Raw genomic sequence first — 21,044 nt, 5'->3', positions numbered from 1 at the left:
GAAGAAAAAAATATTATCAAATATACTGTGGAAATTTCCTTTCTCTGTGAAACATCATTTGGCAAATATTTAAAAAAGAAAAAAATGCAAAGAGGGTTTAATAATTCTGATTGCAACTGTACAGGTATGTGACAATTCAATTTAAAATTATTTAACATATAATATTAATTTATTTAACATTTTACTGGGCAGCAGGGTGGCGCAATGGGTAGCACAATCACCTCATAGCAAGAAGGTCGCTGGTTCGAGCCTTGGCTGGGTCAGTTGCCATTTATGTGTGGAGTTTGCATGTTTTCCATGTGTTCGCGTGGGTTTCCTCCAGGTGCTCCAGTTTCCCCCACAGTTCAAAAACATGTGGTATATGTGAATTTGGTAAGCAAAATTGTCCGTAATGTATGTGTGTGAATAAGTATGTATGGATGTAGAGAATGAATTAATGAATGACATTTTACTATGTTAGTAATAAATTAAAAAAAATTATATGAAAGAATAATCTGAACAATAAAAAATGTCTGTAAGTTAATAAGACTGGATTCTATAACCTAATATAGATATATAAAGCGAGTATAAATGCATATTTACTGAATGCCTAATAATAAATAATTAATAATAAGGTATTAAATCTGCTTTCTGCAACTAAAAACAGCAATTTTTACATATTCACATTCTTTGTTCAACATTTCAGTCAGAAGGAAATGTATGTCAGACAGAAAAGTATAATACAGAGAGCAAACTATCAAAGATGTGTCGACATAAAAGTCTTGCACTGTCAAAAGAAAGGACCAAAGAGAAAAATAAATAATTGCTCTGCTGATATAAAAGAAATTAATCATTACTGTTTGGAATGCAATGCGCATTTATACATTACAATATTGACTATCGATTGAATAGTGTTCATAGTTTCTAGAGTTGTCTAAAAAAAATCTAAAAGTCTCAATCACCTCTTATTTTCTCTAAGACTATAAGAATAAACAGACAAATCATTTACCACCATTGCTGAGTGTATAAAGATGAAGATGCTTTAAAACATCAATTAAATCCTTATCACTGCACTTTAAACTTCTGAAGTTTAAACAATACCTTTGTAATTGTGTGCACTTTAGCAAACACATCTCTGCATAACAATACACATGGTTTTATTAGCTGTTACAAAAAAACAACAACAACAACAAAAAACACATCTCAATAAGGGCCATCCATTACAGGAAAACAATACACTAAATGAATCAGCTCAGTGGCTGTCTTTTGCTCCACTGCTGGATGTATGATAGATTCCCTGCTCGGTAATGAACACAACGCTACCAGGCACCTATCAGTCTTTCCTGTCGAAGCTGTGCTGAGATGAATAAAACAAAAGTTGGGACGAAATTAAAACAATCCATTGTGTCAGAAATGCCAGAGCCCATGGGGTTGCAGGCCCGTGCAGAACAAAACAAGCCCCAAATTTTGAAACAAGTGACTGATGTGAGACTAAGGTTCAGAGAAAACAAAACAAAAGCATGGGTAAGGATATCTACAGTGGTTATTTACATTAATCCTGACTATGACTGCAATCACACGGGGTCTGTATGGACAGCATGAGGTGTTTAATATGCTGTGTGTGCTTTTTTACCAGTATCATGTGTCCAGTGGAGATGTCCATGTTGGTTTGGGAAGGCTCTTCGCTCCAGGAGGACGTGCTGCTGCGGGCCGAGGGACTCTGCATTGGTCCATCACTGAACTGTGAGGACACGCTGTTAATGCGTGACGTGTGCGATGGGTGAAACACCTCCGATCGCTCGCCGCGCTCTGATGTCTGCACCGCCATACGCTGGCGACAGAGATCCTATCGGGAAAGTGGACAAACATTAGTCTTATCTTTGAAGACATTATCTGGGGCAACTCATAAAGCATGTTCTGAAAGGTAAACCCATCAATCACAAAAAAGACAGCATCAAAACAATGCATATTTTGTATGAAATATATTATTAGGGGTTATTAATATAGGAAAATGCACACAAAATAAACCGATACCGAATCAGGATTCAGGATCAAATAAAGTATATCTCCACTCTGCATCTGAGTGGTTCAGGAGACAACAGACAACATATTACGTCACTGTCTGCTCAACAAGATGAGGTCTATCGGCTGCATTAACTCACACCCACCACTAGTGCAAAAAATACAGAAAATGCTACCATGTTTAAACACAAGGTTACAAAAGAAACTATAATCACAATAATCTTACTGTTTTCAATAGGACAGTTTGTGTCAGGTCATCAGCCATGTATTTATAAAGATGGATTTATCTTAAACTGTTTGTAAAATGTGAGATTTTTCTCAAATAAAGCAAGATAATTTACAAAATCAGTCAAACTGAGTTAAAAATATAGTTTACTCTCTCTTGTATTAGTTAAACTGAAGCATTGCTTTTAGTAGGGATGCAACTATATATAAGCCAATAAATAAAAATATTAATATACTTGTTTCTAAGCTTAATTACACAAAACAGCCAAATACAGTGCAAGGAAACTTCTATATTTCTCTTATCAAAATCATTTGCATATTGCAATTCACATGTCTTCTTTATCACAGTGAAAAACGAACACTGTAGTCCTTTCCTCTAGCAAAAACGTTTCTGAAGTGCACATCTGGTGTTAGTGTTATGCAGCAGCATGCATTTAAACTGGATCATCCACCACAAATAATTCAGAATTTATAGTCATTAATATATCAGGCCAATCATTTTCTTATCAGGCACATAACATTGGCATTCAAAATAAGCGTTTATTGGCAATACAGATAAGGCAGATGAAATATTGTGCATTCCTTTGTATTTACTGCTATACTCACTGATCCCTTTGTCATTTATGGCTACATTTCCATCATCCATGTTATTATGGAGTTACAATTTCAATCCTTTAGAGATCAAGCCTGACTATTCATCACCTCATTCAAATCAAACAAAAGAAGCAACCTGAAAGAGTAACAAACAGTCAGAATTTTTAAATCACATTGCCAAGGATATCCACGAATATATCAAATGATTGCTTTAATGTTAAATCAGATTTTCTAATCTGCTGTAAGCGATTATTTATTGAACAGCACACAGAATACGCCTGACAGATATCACTGAATCCAGAGTGCAGAGACATCATGCCTTTTAATAGAAATAATTTGTTTTCAGGACATTATTGTTTAGCCAATCAGAAGACTGCTTCTCTCTGCCTGTCAGTCATTTTACGGGTTGGGTTTGATGTCATCAGGACTGATCTGATGGGGGAGGGATTTTCAAAGTGAGGGTGGGTAGTCTGGTTATTTAAATGGCTCCCAGCACTGTTAACAAAACAATTCAGACTACAAGCACCTAATTATTAATATTGCTTTACAAGATATTAAATTCCTTCAAAGTTTCAAGTTATGTGCATTTAAAGAAAAATTGCATCAAGGTTTTGGTTAAAAACCCACAACAAGAGTGCTTTAAAAACATTAAAAAGCTCCGGTTTTAAATTGAGTGAAAAACCTTTTGAGAATTGTGCTCAATTGTGATTATCTCCGCCTTTCCCCCATTGCTTTACTTCCATTTTATATACTCAAAGGTGAAACAGTCACAGACAATTACTTTTTGAAGCAGTCGCTAGTCACAACAATATGACCCCATCTGAGATCAAATGTCCAACAGTTAAAAAAGCGCTCAGAAAAAAAAATAACAAAAACAGAGCGAGCGAGTCTGACAGGAGGGTCAGTAAGGGAGTGTGGGGGTTGGAGGTGGAAGTTTAGTGCGTCTCACTAATGGAGCTCCCCAGTGAGGGAAACCAGAAGACGAGGTGAAGGGGGGCTAAACAGAGGCCACAGAGCTCTAAAACCAGCCACAGATTAGAGTCCACCCTTACATTATTATCTCATCTGATGGCTACCACTCTCACTCTGCCTTCAAATAAGTAAAACTGCAAAAACTAAATGTTCACTTCAGCCAGCACAATAAACAGATGCAGTGGCTTTACTTATAATCAGTGAACTGCTAGCTAAATTAATTATGTTTGCATTTAATACTTTAGCATTCATTTTAATTGAAAGTGCAAAGAGCAAGAGAGGAGAATCTAACTAGAAAAGGTATTTGAGAAACAAAATTCAAAATATGCTCAGGAATGGAGGTGAAGAATTGAGGGGGAGACAAGTGCCAAGAATAGGTAAAGATTCCGTAGAAGGGAATTAGCAATGAGCCAAGTCTTCATAGATTTGTTTTTAGATGTTCCTGGAAGGTAGCAATAAATTCTGCTGTTTGGGAAAATATTTCCCCCATCAAGGTACAGTGACAGCAAGCAGCTTGACTTGACAGCATAAGTATATAAACTGCAAGTAAGTGAATGAATTAATCCACATTTAAAATGAACATTTGCGCAGTTGGTAGATTCTTTAGTTTCAATATAGTTGAAACTAGTTTGCAAACATATATATAACTTGACTTTTTTCTTTTATTAATATTGTAACAAAAGCCTAACTACTACTAAAACAGTACTATTGGCCTTATAATACTGACACCTTCCACATTGTGGGCTAAAAACTGATAATTCATCCAAAAATGATGATTCTTCATCATTTACTCACCCTTCACTTGCTCCAAACCAAATTGTCTTGACAGTTGAACACCAAATAAGATATTTTGAGGAAACCTGTAACCATTGACTTCCATAGTATTTATTTGTCCTACTATGGAAGTCAGTCGTTACAGGGTTTCAGATTCTTTAAAACATCTTCTTCAGTGTTGAACAGCGAAAGAGTACATTTTCACTTTTGGGTGATCTATTTTTTTACTTTAACCACAGGCACGATTGCATCATAAAATAACTGTTTGTGTCTGTTCCATGTTTGAGCAAATACAGGTTAAAATACAATAAATAAATGTAAAGAAATAAGCATTAGTTGAATAGGAACAAACCAAAATGTATCTCTGCTACAATTTATTACAAGAAGTAAATCCAAAATCTTATAAGAATCTTATTATATAAGCTATTAAGAGGGAGAAAAAAACAACTGAATATGCATGAGTGTGTTTAATGATGAAATAAGAATAAAAGTGTAATAGTGTGAAAGGATGTGTGTGTGAGTAGGTGGGTGGTGGTATATCTACTGTATGTGTGTGTGTGTGTGTTTGTTCTGCTACAGAATCATTGCGGCAGAATTGATTCTAATTGCATGTTTTTTTCTTTCATTAATAATGTTAGTAACATTTTAGTGTTTAGTAACAAAAGCCTAAGTAGTGTTAAAGAAAGTACTATTGGTCTTATAATACTGACACCTTCCACATTGTGGAATTAAAGGGACAATTCATCCAAAAATGAAGATTCTTCATCATTTACTCACCCTTCCAAACCTGTTTGACTTAATTCTTTTCTGCTGAACACCAAATAAGATATATTGAGAAAACCTGTAACCATTGACTTCCATAGTATTTGTTTTTCCTACTATGGAAGTCAGTCGTTACAGGTTTTTAGCTTTCTTCAAAACATCTTCAGTGTTGAACAGCAAAAGAGTACATTTTCATTTTTGGGTAACTATTCCTTTAACCACAGGCAAGATTGCTTAATAAAGTAATTGCTTGTGTCTGTTCCATATTTGAGCAAATACATGTAAAACTACAATAAATAAATGTAATGAAATAAAAAAATAAGCATTAGTTGGAATAGGAACAAACCAATTTATTAAAACAAATAAAACCAAAAATCGTATAAAAATCGTATTATATAAAGTATTAAGAGGGAGAAGAAACAACTGAATATGCATGAGTATGTTTGATGACGAAATAAGAATAAAAGTGTAATAGTGTGAAAAGATGTGTGTGTGTGTGTGAGTAGGTGGGTGGTGGTGGTGGTGGTATATCTACTGTATATGTGTGTGTGTGTGTGTGTGTGTTTGATCTGCTACAGAATCATTGCGGCAGAACTGATTCTAATTGCATGTTTCTCTGTAAGAGTCCCTGTGCACAAGACTGCATTCATTCCAGCTACAGCAGTTGGGAAATCCCTTACAACTACACAGTAAGAGCCGTGTCTGCGCCTTTAATCTTATTCACTTAAAAAAACCACGTAGCAACCTGGCAGATCTAAAGGGCCGAAAGCACTCGCAATACACTATGACACGACAACATAACACACAAATTAAAATCAATACAATGTAATTAAAACCCGAAATGAAAACATAACAAAAGGTGTCAGGATATAATGTGTGACTACAGCGTAGTAATATTGAGAAACAGTGATTATTTTGCCACACTGATAGGGCCGACGTTTATGGAAGGGACTTCTCGACAAAGTGTGAGAGGTTTATTAAATATTGAAGGCGGGGGAGGAAGCCAAGCGCTTGCACCCTGCGATCCAGTCTCATTGAGTACAGCTGAGCCCAACACAAAATCAATAAGCCTTCACCGCAAGCCCTCCCTCCAGGAGCCGTGAAAGAAAGGTCAGACAACAAACTCATTTCCCTGCTAAAAAGGGCTCTGCCTCAATTAGGATTCATATTAAACACCGCTGTCGTGCAAGGACATCTGTGCCTGCTCCAATGGGTCGTAATTAAGGGAAAGAAGCTTTAAATGAATTCCGTTGCCTTTTTGTTAATGAGCTACAATAATTTCAGAACAATTAAACACCTTCGATACACCTGCCGATGATCACAAATATGTTACTCTTAAACAACTAGAGGTAAAACAACCTCTGTACGGGACAACTTGTTTAGTACGTTTCAAAAACAGGGAAGCTTTGTCATGCTAACGTGCAAAAATGAAGCGTGATTGGCTGAAATCATGGGCCTGCTCATACCTGATAGGCTGCAGTGGCATCGTGGCCTGTGTCGTTTCCTAAACCGGCGAGCTTCTCCTTCAGCTTATGGTGGGAGCGATGACGCAGGCAGTACAGAGCCCCCGACATCCCCAACACCAGTACAATGAAAACCATGGACACCACCACCAGAATCAAAAAGTTGCCCGGCTCCACTTGACTCTGTTTGACCAGGGGAATGTGGTTCAGTTTGCCCCTCTGAAATTAAAACAGACAAGAGAGAAAGACACCCTGATAAACACTGTGAACTGAACACAAGAAAAAAAAAATATTGTATAGCCACACATTATATATACATTCTAGATAAATATTAAGCAGTTCAGAAATGCTAATATTAGGAAATATTTCTTGAACAGGAAATATAAAAATGTGAAGAATGAAACACTGAAAAATGAAATACATTTCAAATATACAAATATATTTTGATAGAAAACTGTATACAGTATTATTATTATTATAAAAATCACTTACATTTAAAAAAATAATTAATACATTTATATATATATATATATATATATATATATATATATATATATATATATATATATATATATATATATATTACCTAATTGTTTAAAAATCTACACACATATACTATGAAGCACAGCTGTTTAAACAATAACGTTTTCCCAAAATCTAATAGGAATGATCCTATATATACCTGTAAGACATGTAATCTGCTAATAAACAATAATTCACATTTGAATATAACATATAAAATAAATATAAAATTATTTAATATAAAATAAATAAGTCCATATTGCTCAAAAATTTGTGGAAACTTGTCACCTCCAAAAAATGCTGTAAACTAACTGGTAGAGCTTTTTTTACAACAGCAATATGATTTTGATGACCTATTAACATTGTAACAACCGCCATCCTCATCACAATCCTAATTATAATTTAAAATGAATTGCATGAATGTCGCATGAACCCAAATTATACGATTAAGTGTTAGCTAGCAATAGCATGTGTTAATGCAACTATCACATTTTAGCACTGACACGATTATAGTTGTGTATCATGTAATTTAAATGAGTTTTTTAGCCCATTTTTAACTAAACAAGAGGTTTTACCTGTTATAAAATGACAATCTCAGAAATTTCAACATACTCTGTAAATTGCAACATACTGCAAGTATGTTAATTTTATTTAAAAAACACAGAATAACACTTAATTTCAACGCTTATTTCCCTGTATAAAGTATGCTATGAACTAGAAAGCTACTCAGTTTAAGCTTTCAGTTTAAGCTCACCTTAATAAAAAAGTTACATATTACATAACTTTCACATAACTTGTTTCTAAAAAGTTAATATTTAAGTGAAAAACTTATTTCATTTAATTCATTTTTAAAATGTTCAGTTTTAAAATATATATGATCGATAAGTTTTTTATTACTTGAATGCATAAAAGTAAGTTAATCTTGTATCAACTTAATTTTAAAAGCAATTTGCTGGTGTTTTCATAAGGCCAATTATGCCAAAATGCTTAATTTTTGCTTTTAATTGTTATTAGCCAAACACGTTGATACAAATGCACCTCAAGCCGACATTTGGGAAGTGAAGGCCTGTGCACTCTATGTCTTGGCAAGTTGAATCATGCCACCACAGAGCAATTAGGGTCAGTCCTCACTGTACCAGCTTGTTGCTAATTAGCCTCCAAGTCTTGGGTTCGGTCGGGATGGGGGAATTGGCCAAAACCTCCAAGTTAATAAAATGGGAGAGGGGCTAAGCCAAGGGGGAGCACCTAAAAGGTCCGAGCCCCGCTAACGTCCCACTGTAGAGGGGGTTGTCAGGCTTGTTAGCCCCTCGGGGGGAGGGCTGACAGCCGGGGCTAAGCTGCTGGGGGATTGGCGGCGTATTGTTTCCAAATGCCTTGTGAAACTGAATAGACTGAGGCCTTTAGAATGGGCTTCAGATTTTTTTTTTTAAATCTGCCTCTATTTGCATTCAGTGCTATCATACCAATCGACTGATCACAGAACAAGCCATGCGAGAAAGCGAAATGTCAGTCAACGATTGATTTTTCTGATCGGCGATTTTCAGAAACACTGACTATTTTCTGATAATCTGCTATTGCTGTATTATTTTTTAAATGCATTGCACAACATTTAGGGCTGCTACACCTTGTATAGTAGGATGCAAAATCACATGAAGTATTAAAATCAAGCTCTAATTACATACGGCACTACGTTTAATCACATACCGAAATCCCCCATACACTAGCTACACACTGCTGAAAATATTAGCACCTAAATGTGAGGTTTAGCAGTTTCCAAGGATTAGTTTCTACTTTGTGTGATTGTGAGCTTTTGTTGGTGAAGAAATGGTTTGCTTTCCAGCCATCAAACGTTGCATGGAGAGTGTGTAGAGAGGAGGACGCATTCAGCTGGAATAGAAGACCCCCTCTCTCCTTCCCTCCATCCCTCTATAGGCTTAGCGCTCTCAATCGAATTACATGAAAAGATCTCTAACATGAAAAGCTGGCTCTGAAAAGAAAATTGTGCTTGGCTAAATAATGTCCGCAATTAATTATAACTAAATAGAATACACGCATTAGGCATTTGAGCAAGGAGCTGGAAAATAGAGCAAAAAAGGAGGGAAGATATAAAAGAAAAATTGAAAAATGTTGTCCTACGCTACTCTATTGCTCTGCCGACTATAATTGATGATGAATATAAAAGTCATCATAAAATTCATACATAGGTTAGTTATTTTGGACATGAATCTGATGTTTTACATTTATTATGTACAAATATTTGTTCAGAAAAAAAATAGTTGTTTATCATGGTATATGTATGTAAATCAGTAAATCAAAAATAATAGGGAAAAATCCCAAAGTCTATCAGTGATGATTAATATCAGAAAAATATTAATTAATAAAAACAGTTTATGACATGTATTCTCATATTATGATGAGGATGCATAAATTGTGCATTGTGTGTTGTAATGTGGAATTAACCGAATTGCAACATTTGAAAACATTGAAAAAACTGGATGATAATTTGAATAGAAATAATTTATAAAATATGATTTTGTCCAGCAGAACATCTGATATGAGTAGAAAACCTGCAAAGATAAACTTTACATAAAAGCAGAGGAAAAAGTAAAATGGGGGAAAAAGAATAAAAGGGAGGGAAAGAGAGTTAGAGAGAGAGAGAGAGAGAGAGAGAGAGAGAGAGAGAGAGAGAGAGAGAGAGAGAGAGAGAGAGAGAGAGAGAGAGAGAGAGAAAGAGAGAGAGAGAGAGAGAAAATCCTTTATGCCTTTATGGTTTTGCTCTTCTTTAGGGAATAACATTGGACTTGCAAATTTTAGAGCCTACTGAAAATCTAGACAGGTTCAAATCAAGCTTTCTCTCAAATAAAGTGCACTACAAAGGTTCTCAAATTCTTAATTGAAGTAGGAATACAACAGATTCTTAGAGTATGAATTTACAAGGTCTACATAATTTGGCTTCATTAAAAAAGGAAAGGTTAATTAATAAAATTTATATGATAACATTTTTTTTCAGTTTGAGGTGAAAAAATAATAGTGCAAATATATATATATATATATATATATATATATATATATATATATATATATATATATATATATATATATATATATATATATATATATATATGCAGCTGGATTAATGAGTGTGTTTCCAGGGTCATTAGATATTGCTTATCCTATAGCTAATAAATCTATTAGCTACAACTTTACCCAACAGCCAAAATCTAAATCTATACCTTCAAACACTTTAATTGAGAAGTACTGTTAAATGTAAATAATAATAAGTATTGTGGTTATTATAACAATAAATATATATATATATATATATATATATATATATATATATATATATATATATATATATATATATATATATATATATATATATATATATAAAAAGACAAACAGAAGGATTTTGTATATTTGCAAAGGGACAAAAGGCAGATGGGTTTGAGGTATTCTGGCTGATTAACATTAAGGCAAGGGTTGGGTGGAGGAGACTGCATGTGATGGGTGAAAGGTTGAGACAAGGGCCGCCCAGATATCCTTACACTTTTACATGTACACACTAATCACTCTAACTAAAACTCATCCGTCTCTATATATTTGAAATGTGAACATAAATATTGAATACACAATGAACACATGATACTGTAGAAAGGAAAAACCTTAATTTAGTTTTATTTACTTCAAACCTTAATTTAGAAGAACCCCAGTTTAACTAAACAAAAAAGTTAATAAATAAATAAAAAAATGAAAATGTAAAAAAATGTAATAGCTGTGAAAAAATACTGTTTTTCCATATGTATGTAAGAACATATTATAAAATGCCTTATGGTTGTACATGGTGTACTGGACAACTTAAAAAATTAATTTGTAAATTTTTTAATTTTTAATTAGCAAATATTTAAATGCAACATATAAATAAATTATATAGTAATTTTACTAATCTTTTTAAGTTAACTTCTCCTTGTAAATTAGAAAATTGATAAACAGCATTTAAAAATGATTGCATTAGACATGCAAAATGTTAAATATAAGCATAGAATAAAATACTCGATCACTATAAGTCATTAAAGTTTTTACACAATTATTCGACCAAATGACTAATTTAATTCTTTAGCAAGTACACGGAACAATCGAAAAAACGAAATGTGCTAAAGAATTAAAGAAGGATCAATTCTTTTTAAAAATCTTATATACAATCCTAAATGTTGTGAATTTTTAGGCTGTCAATCCATCCACCAATTAAATCTTATGATTACTTAAATTAAACTCTAAATCATAAGAAACTTATGTACGTAGAGCCGTGCAGACCGAACACACACACCGCTTTCAGGGCTATCGATTTCCCACAAGCGAACAGCTGAACACCGATTCCTCCCTCCATAAAGGAGCAGAAAGATGCTTCTGTTTGTCCTCTCTACCATTTGCACAGCTCTTACCGCTATACTCTATATTGACTCGCGACCCATATATCAATTACATAACGATCTGCAAGCCATCAAACCGCACTCTATGCACGCGCTTGCTTCAATCAGCAGAAGCGGTTTAAACGAAAAACGGGATAAAATGTGTCCGGCTGAAGCCCCGCCGCGTACAGGAGTCTTGCAGGACGGTGTCACTCTCATTATCAGTCCAGATGCATCCGGATGCGCAATAAGTTTTAGGAGACGCTTAATGGCGCGCGTTACATTTATTTATCGACCATTAAACATGTGCTTCAACAGACTTCAAGAGCAGGTCCGGAAAGAGAGGGGGAGATAGAAAGAGAGGGAGAGAGATAGTTACCTAGTTCCATTTTCGGACAGCGCGACAGATGCTCCTATTCCGCCTGATGTCCGATGTGCGACTGCAGCCTCCTTTTGCAATCCCGCAAGCTAAGAAAAGTTTTTAACCTCCTTCACGTCCACCTCAACAAAAAACCGTCGCAGTGTTTTTGTTAACAGATGCGGATTAAAAAAAAAACAGTTTGAAAGAGAAGAGACTGAGGCAGTGGGAGAAAAAAAGGCGAGCTAAATAGTCCGCCACATTTCCCAAAGACTTATAAGAAGCTGCAGCGGGTTGTCTTGTCCTTTGAATGATCATGTGCGACTGAAAAGCCAGGCTTTTTTCACGGAGCCCCTCCTTATATTCGGCGGGCTCGAGTCGCTGTCTGTAGCACATGTCACATCCACTGGTTGCTATAGCGATGCCTCCACATGTTGCCCAGAGCGCGCAGGGCGCTAATCAGCGCGCAGGGTAAGAGGGCCAGCTTGAATAGACGAAGAGCTTGTCACTCATTTGTTCAACTATTCGGGATTTCTGTGCCTGCTGGATCGCTCGCGCTTGGATTTTCCCTAAGCGTTCTCCCACGTCTTTAACCCGTTATATCGCAATCAAAACTAACTAATGTTGCAACGCCTACTGCCAACTACAGTCTGTGCGAACCAGACAGCGAAAGATGCTCCACCGACCGACCACTGCCTACACCGACCCGTACGTCGCTACAGTAGTCTTGCTCATTAATATATATATATATATATATATATATATATATATATATATATATATATATATATATATATATATATATATATATATATATATATATATTAATGTACAAATTAAACACGCAGGAAACTATTAGACGCTATTTTGGAATGCGCTCATTCATCACAAAAATAATGTCAGGTAGAATCAAAAAGAGATGTTCACCTTGATGCCATGGACGAAAGTTTTTTGCTCCCTTTAGGAGCTTTTAATGAAAAGGACATAATTTTTTTTTATCTAAAGAATGGTTTACCACTGTAAAGAACCTTTTGTTTTGTTTGTCTTCACCAAACATCTAATCTAAAATAATTTCTTGCAGTATTCGAATTTAGTTTGCTAAATGCAGTTATTGTAATAATAACATATACACAAAAAATTCTGGGTTGTTGTAACCCAACACAGGGTTAAATATGGACAAACCCAACCACTGGGTTAAAAAGTGTCATTTAAATTGAATAAATTTTTTGGGGGGTTTCTCAACATTTGACCCTATGCTGATATACGACAACCCAGCATTTTACAATGTAATAATATTACAAGAAACAATATTAAAAACGTCACGGTGGCCCTGTGGGTAGCACGATTGCCTCACAGCAAGAAGGTCACTGGTTCGAGCCTCTACTGGCTCAGTTGGCATTTCTGTGTGGAGTTTGCATGTTCTCCTTGTGTTTACGTGGGTTTCCTCCGGGTGCACCGGTTTACCCCACAGTCCAAAGAAATGCAATATAGGTGAATTGAATAACCTAAATTAGCCATACTTTATGAGTCTGAATGCAAGAGTGTTTGGGTGTTTCCGGTGTTAGGTTGCCGCTAGAAGGGCATCCGCTGTGTAAAACATATGCTGGATAAGTTGGTGGTTCATTCCGCTGTGGCGACCATTGATTAATAAAGGGACTAAGCCAAAAAGAAAAGGAATGAATGCACTATATTTTATATTATTTTACTATATTTAAATGCTACATACACTAAATTATGTGTAAATAAATGTATTAATGCATATAATTCTAGTTTTCATGACAAAATAATGCAAAGAACAGAACTGGTGTAGTGACTAAAACAGGAACTTATTTAGTTCTTTCTAAAAATCTGAATTTCAGACTATTGTAAGGTTTGAGGAGGGCAACAGCTGCAGCGAGCAGAGAGGGATTACCAAGTCTAACGAAGAGAATAGAGAGAGGGAAAAAAGGGAGGGGAAGGCTTGCTTGTGTGTTTGCTTGTGTGTGTTTGCTTGTGTGTGTGTGCGTGTGTGTGTGTGTGTGCGTGTGTGTGTGTGTGTGCGTGTGTGTGTGTGTGTGTGTGAAAGAGAAAGCAATGCAAGCACTCAAAGTGGGAGAGTGTGTTAGAGCTATACAACATGTGCCCGTAAGGTGTAAGTGCCTGTATCTGAGTGTGTGTGCGTCTATGGGATGGGGAAACTGGGGGTGGGGTCCCGTCAAATGCAGATGACGAGTCTGCAGAGGGGTCTTCGGTTTATCTTTAGTTTCAGCTGCACTCCTCCCTCCGTTGTCCCCTGCTTAGCCCTCTTTGTCCCATAGTGTGACAGCTGGAGTTGGCAGAAACGAGAGAGGAACAAATAAAGTGGTTCACCCATTCGAGAATCTGGAGATCAGATAAACACACCTCAGCGTGAGCACCGGCCAGACATACTTCCACCTTTAACCTCACCTCTCTTTATTTTTCTTTCTTGCTGCAAGAATCAGGGAGTGCTGTAGAGAATGACTTGTATACTGTATTATCTTCGACATGGACAAATGGTACACGAGTCCAAAAGCACAGATAACCACAGTGAGAACACATCCAACATTTATTCCATCATTATTTTTTTCTCTCTGTATTCACGCAATAATTATGTAGCTACCTTTTATATGTGTTTGTGTGATAAATACTTTCACAAATGGTACATCTGTGCCTTAATATGCATTGAATCATTATTTCACAGCTTTAACTGATGATGCATCTACCATTTGCAATTTCTCTTGAAAACAAAATCTGGATGACTAAAAACCTCACTTATATTTGTATCAGAATACAAAAACATACCATAATTTTTGCGATATATATGTGGCTTATATATGCGTATACAGTATATTGTTAATATTGTTAATATTAAGTTAAACTAAAATGCGCTATGACTATTTCAAAATTCATTCATTCATTCATTCATTTTTTAGCTTAGTACCTTTATAAATCAGGGGTTGCCACAGTGGAATGAACCGCCAAATTATCCAGCATGTGTTTTACGCAGCGGATGCCCTTCCAAACAACCCAGCACTGGGAAACCCCCATACACACTTGCAATCACGCCCACACATACACTATGGCCAATTTAGGCAAGGCAAGGCAAGGCAAGTTTATTTGTATGGCACATTTCACACACTGTGGCAATTCAAATTGCTTTACATAAACAAGAATAAAAAAAAAAAACTATAAGAAAAAAACAAAAAACAAACAAACAATAAAATGATTAAAAACAGATTAAAATGTGTTAAAACAGGTTATAAAAGAATAAAAAAAGAAAAGAAAGACATAATAGTGTGAATAGGAAACACAGGGAGAATATGCAAACTCCACACAGAAACGCCAACTGACCCAGCTGGGGCTTGAACTAGCGACCTTCTTGCTCTGGGCCAACATCGCTACCCACTGCGCCACCGCGTCGCCCTACTATTTGAAAATGACTTTTATAATGTAATTAATGTCAGGAAAGCCAATCATGAATAAAGGAAGCACATTAATGAATTTGTCCTAATTGAGAAAGGCAAATAAAGTATTTCTGTTTTATACTTGTTTTCTTTTTTCTGTCTACACATTTTAAATAATATCAGAATTGCATTTTAAAATGCTTTTTAGAATGCTTTTTTCTTCAACAATTCAGTTTTGACAGTGTGACAGCCAGGTTTGACTTATGTTTAAAAATACTAACATTTATGATATATACCTATGCTCACCAGCAAATTTATACTGTGAAACTGTTTGACTGCTTGTTAATGTAAACTACTACTTAGCCAATAATATTAAAGCAACTTACTGCATTTGATGGAAAAAGAGAAGCGAGCAGCAATTCTGTGTGTGAAAATGCCTTGTTGTTGGTCAGAGGAAAATGATCACACTGGCTTCAGCTGACAAAAGGGCAACATAACTAAAATAATCACTTGTTATGAGCAAAGTCTGCAGAAGAGCATCTCTGAACACAAACATGCTCAGCCTCGGCTCAGTCAAAACAGCAGAAGGGCACACTAGTGTCGCTCTTGCCTGCTAAAAACAGCAAATGATTCTACGATTTCACATAGACTCACCAAAAGTGGACAACATGAGATCGGCAAAAAGTTGCCTGTTTAGATGTGTTTTAATTTCTGTTGTGACATCTGGATGGTAGGGTCAGAATTGGGTGTAAACAACATGAAAGCATGGATCCATTCTGCCTTGCATCTATAAAGCTGTAATAGTGTAAGGGTGATTATCTTTGCACAGTTTGGGCTCATTTGTATCAACTAAAGTTTACCTGAGGATTATTGGTGACCATGTGCACCTTGATAATAAAACCAGGCTCATTGGAAATAAGTGCCTCAGCCTACATACTTGCTCCGAGTACATTTAGTTGCACAGTTTTGATGACAAATCCACTAGAGGGCTCTGTCTACATTTTTTTTTCAAAACCAAAATGTTTTACTTAGTGTCAGTTTTCTTGTTAGTTTCAGATTAATATCCTTCTTGTACATGACCATGACAAGGCGAGGCTTGTCATATAGATCATCTAGAAAAGTGAAGCACTAAACTTAAACCTTTCTTTAAACCCTAACAATTCTGTTTTCAAAACAAAGAGAAAGGTGCACTGCAACTACATAGATGCATCTTAATTTTACAGTGCTTTTACCTCTGTGGTGGAACCATGCTTCACCAGACTCAAATTTATACAACATCATACAAAGTGAGACACTGAGGGGAATGACCATAGCTGGAAAGTTGTCCACATGGAGACAGATACAGTTTAAGTCAAAATTATTAGCCCCCCTGTTTATTTTTTCCCCCAATTTGAGGGTGTGCAAATAACTGCACAGAAATCCTTTATGCATCAATAATATGCCCCATGTTATCTAATCATTAGTGTAAAAAGGAACAAAAATAGTTGGCTTCATACCGCCCCGTTGCATTCATTACCTAGAAACCGCAGTCAAACGTATGTTTAAGTACATTTTTACAGCTTAAAAAAAATGTAGGCTGAAGCACATATTTCCAATGAGCCCATGTTGTCTGTATGACCATGGTGTAAATGAACAGGGTAACATGTCAAAAAACTCAAATCATCTCACACTGATTTTTACAAAATCACAATGAGATCACTATTTCAATCAAAAGGCCCCTACATCCACAAGATCTTAATGCAATAGAGTGCCTTGAATGAAAGATCTGCATGATGGACCAATGGTGGAACAATGCTACCAACAAATCTGCAACAACTGTGTGCTAGACAATATATTCAATTTAATTCAATTCATCTTTATTTGTATAGCGCTTTTACAATGTAGATTGTGTCAAAGCAGCTTCACATAAAAGGTCATAGTAAATAGGATCAGTGTAGTTCAATTTGTAGTGTTTAAGTTCAGTTCAGTTTAGCTCAGTTCAGTGTGGTTTAATAATCACTACTGAGAGTCCAAATATTGAAGAGCAAATCCAACGATGCGCAGCTCTATAGATCCTGAACCATGCAAGCCAGTGGCAACAGACCAAATTCTCAGAGGAATGCTTCCAGACTCTTGTGAAATATGCCACAAATAATTAAAAAAGTTCATTCATTCATTCATTTTCCTTTGGCTTAGTCTCTTATTTATCAGGGGTCGCCACAATGGACTGAACCACCAACTATTCCAGAATATGTTTTACGCAGCGGATCCCATTCAGTCACAACCCAGTTCTGGGAAACACCCATACACATTCATACACTCTCATTCACTACAGACAATTTAGTTAATCAAATTCAGCTATACTGCATGCCTTTGGACAGTGCGGGAAACCGGAGCACCCCACATGAACACAGAGAGAACATGCAAACTCCACACAGAAATTCAATTCAATTCAGTTCATCTTTATTTTTATAGCGCTTTTACAATGTAGATTGTGTCAAAGCAGCTTCACATAGAAGATTATAGTGAATTGAAATGGTGTCAGTTCCGTTTTCAGAGTTTAATTTCAGTTCAGTTTAGGTTAGTTTAGTTCAGTTCAGTGTGTTTTAATACTCACTGCTGAGAGTCCAAACACTGAAGAGTAATTCCATCGATGCGCAGTTCTAAAAGTCCCAAACTATGCAAGCCAGTGGCGACAGCGGCGAAAAAAAAACTTCTCTAATTGGCGAAAATGAAGGACATTGGTCGAGCCAGGACTCAGTGCTGCCCACTGAGCCACTGTACCGCCAATTAAAAAGATTCTTATGGCAAAAAAATGGGATTGAATTACTAGCAAGGTGTCTTTAATAAATTGTGTGTGGGTTTAAAACTATTTATTATTGCCCAAAATTCTAAATGATTTTCAACCACAACATTAACATAATTTGTAGCTAAACCAATAGCAACATTGCCAATCAGTGCTATGAAGAGACAGCACTGCAAGCCTTCTGGCTGTAAAGAGTCCTGTGGTGACTGACGAACAATAGTACCATCACTTGATGTGCTCACTTAACTGTACTGATCAATCTAAACCACAGCCTGCAGAAGAACAGACTGATGTTAAACAAGCATCTGGATAGAGGGTGAAGTCAGGCAGTTTAAAAGCATGCCTTCAACCATACTCACAGATGGAGCCATCTGTCTGCATCTCTTCTCAAGTATAACCCTCAATCTCAAATGTAAATGCGCGAATAGGGCATGGTAAACGTAAGGTTTACATGCGGTCAATTCTGAGTTAGAATTTGCAAATGTGCTTTCAATTTCCATAACTTCTTTCTTAAAAAGAATTGCACCTAACTGTCAAAACCAAGGAGGTGCAGTGGGTAGCGTTGCCACCTCACAGCAAGAAGGTCACTGATTCGAGTCTCAGCTGGCTCAGTGGCCGTTTTTTTCGAGTTTGCATGTTTTCCCTATGCTCGCGTGGGTTTCCTTCAGGTGCTCCGGTTTTCCCCACAAATCCAAAGACATGTGCTATAGGTGAATTGGGTAAGCTAAATTGTCCGTAGTGTATGAGTGTGAATTAGTGTGTGCGGATGTTTCCCAGAGATTCTGGATAAGTTGGCGGTTCATTCCGCTGTGGCGACCCCGGATTAATAAAGGGACTAAGCCGAAAAGAAAATGAATGAATGAACATGTCCGTAGTGTATGTGTGTGAATGAGAGTGTATGGGTGTTTCTCAGTACTGGGTTGCTGCTGGAAGGGCATCTGCTGTATAAACATATGCTGGATAAGTTGGCAGTTCATTCTGCTGTGGTGACCCCAGATTAATAAAGGGATTAAGCCAAAAAGAATATGAAAAAGAACTTTGTATTTCTCAATAGGGAAATATATTTTTGTTTTTGCTTGATAGATTGCAGTTTCATTAAGTTTTATCAAGGTTTGTGCCCCTCATTCATACAAATAAAATACATAAATAAATAAATAAATAAAATAAATAAAATAAATAAATAAATAAATAAATAAATAAATAAAATAAAATAAAATAAAATAAAATAAAATAAAATAAAATAAAATAAAATAAAATAAAATAAAATAAAATAAAAGACAAGCAACAACACCCTATTGTTTAATGAAGGATTAACTATACCTGATATTATGAGTTTCTATAATACTTGAACAATCACATTAAAAGCAAAACTCTAAATCTAAATGTAACTGTCATTTCAATAGGTAAACATTTGAATAGCCACTCACAGTAAATCAAATATTTTGGTACAATCGAATATATTTAAATTCTCAGCCAAATGTAACTTACAATAGCCTATAAGTGGTAAGAATATGCTGTTTTGAGTTTTACATACATTAACTACATAATAAACCATGGGTCTAAACTTTTTCAATAAAATTGTTAGAGCTGTGAACCTACACTGGTCTCACGGTTCAGTTCAGTTGTGATTATCATGCCATCAATTCGGTTCAATTCGATATCTCGGTGCATCATGGTGAGTTGACGATGCTTTCCATACACAGTTTTATATTTTCTTCACAGCAGCAATTCTTGTATTAAAATGTATATATATATTTATCTTTATACAGTGTTTGTAATACAATTTTGTCATTTAATACAAATAGTCAGATATATAAACTGTACCTTTAAACAACACAAGCATTTATAGTAAATAATTTAAACAAATATAAATATCCCGCTCGCTTTCTGATCCTTGTTTACCAAGTTCTCTTACACCCCTTTGATTGGTCACACGCTCAACAAAAAGGGCTGCGATTGGCTCTTGCACGCTGTGCTCTTCACAGATGAGTGACACTGATAAGCGGCAGCGGCGGTCACAGCTGATCCATGATAGACACGGTGGAGAAAACTCTGCAGGCACGTGCTAGTGTCTGTATCCAAAAATATCGCTGTAAAACAGCCGAAATGAAAGGAAAGTCACGCCAGCAGGTCAAATGGGTCACAGTGAGAGAGAGAGAGAGAGTTAATTTTCATTCTCTCAATCGCAGTAAAATAGAGGCGTCTGCTGTCAGTGAAAGACTGTCCAGCAAACACACACGCAGTGAAATTGTGCACAGTTTCTGCATTTTCAAGTAGTTGGTATATGTAACGGTGTAAATACTCGCGCTCGCCTCCCTTGCCATAGTAAGCTATGGCGACATAGTGTATATAAGATAAAAGACGTCAGTACATAATGACCGACTATGATTATTACTGAACCGATACCGAATTGTACAATTATTGAATGTATACGCTGGACTCAAATCATTGGGTTTAAATCATTATTGTCACAGTCTGCTCAAGTCTACAGACACGATAGAACAAAACAGATCAAATTTAGTCAGCACATTCCTTAAAACATATAAGACACATTTGATTTTATTTGATTTCAGATGAAAACATAGCTTTACCAAGCTTAACAGGTCAGGCAAAGCAGATATAAAGAAAAGACTATTGGCGCTATTTGGAAAAGGGGAGGGGCTTATCAATGTGTCCAGTTCTGTCTTTCTCCAGCTGAAATGGGCTATATGCATAGCCAATGATAAACTTCAGCTGAAAGCTTAATGTGACTATTTTCAATTGCATAAGGTTCCT

The 21,044-nt window shown here is 35.9% G+C and overlaps 1 protein-coding gene across 1 annotated transcript in view; it reads right to left on the bottom strand.

Moving 5' to 3' along the window:
• ptprn2 (protein tyrosine phosphatase receptor type N2) overlaps positions 1–21,044 on the bottom strand; it is a 278,828-nt gene that overhangs the window by 32,363 nt on the left and 225,421 nt on the right. Inside the window, exons 13-14 of the mRNA XM_056461907.1 lie at positions 6,795–7,010; positions 1,613–1,825 (exon numbers count right to left, since the gene is read on the bottom strand). Coding sequence (XP_056317882.1) covers positions 1,613–1,825; positions 6,795–7,010 — 429 coding nt within the window. The remainder of the gene's footprint in view (positions 1–1,612; positions 1,826–6,794; positions 7,011–21,044) is intronic.

The sequence above is a fragment of the Danio aesculapii genome, chromosome 7, assembly GCF_903798145.1.
Source record: "Danio aesculapii chromosome 7, fDanAes4.1, whole genome shotgun sequence".
NCBI classification, from domain to species: Eukaryota; Metazoa; Chordata; class Actinopteri; order Cypriniformes; family Danionidae; genus Danio; species Danio aesculapii.
This window is presented reverse-complemented; position numbering and strand designations above follow the sequence as displayed.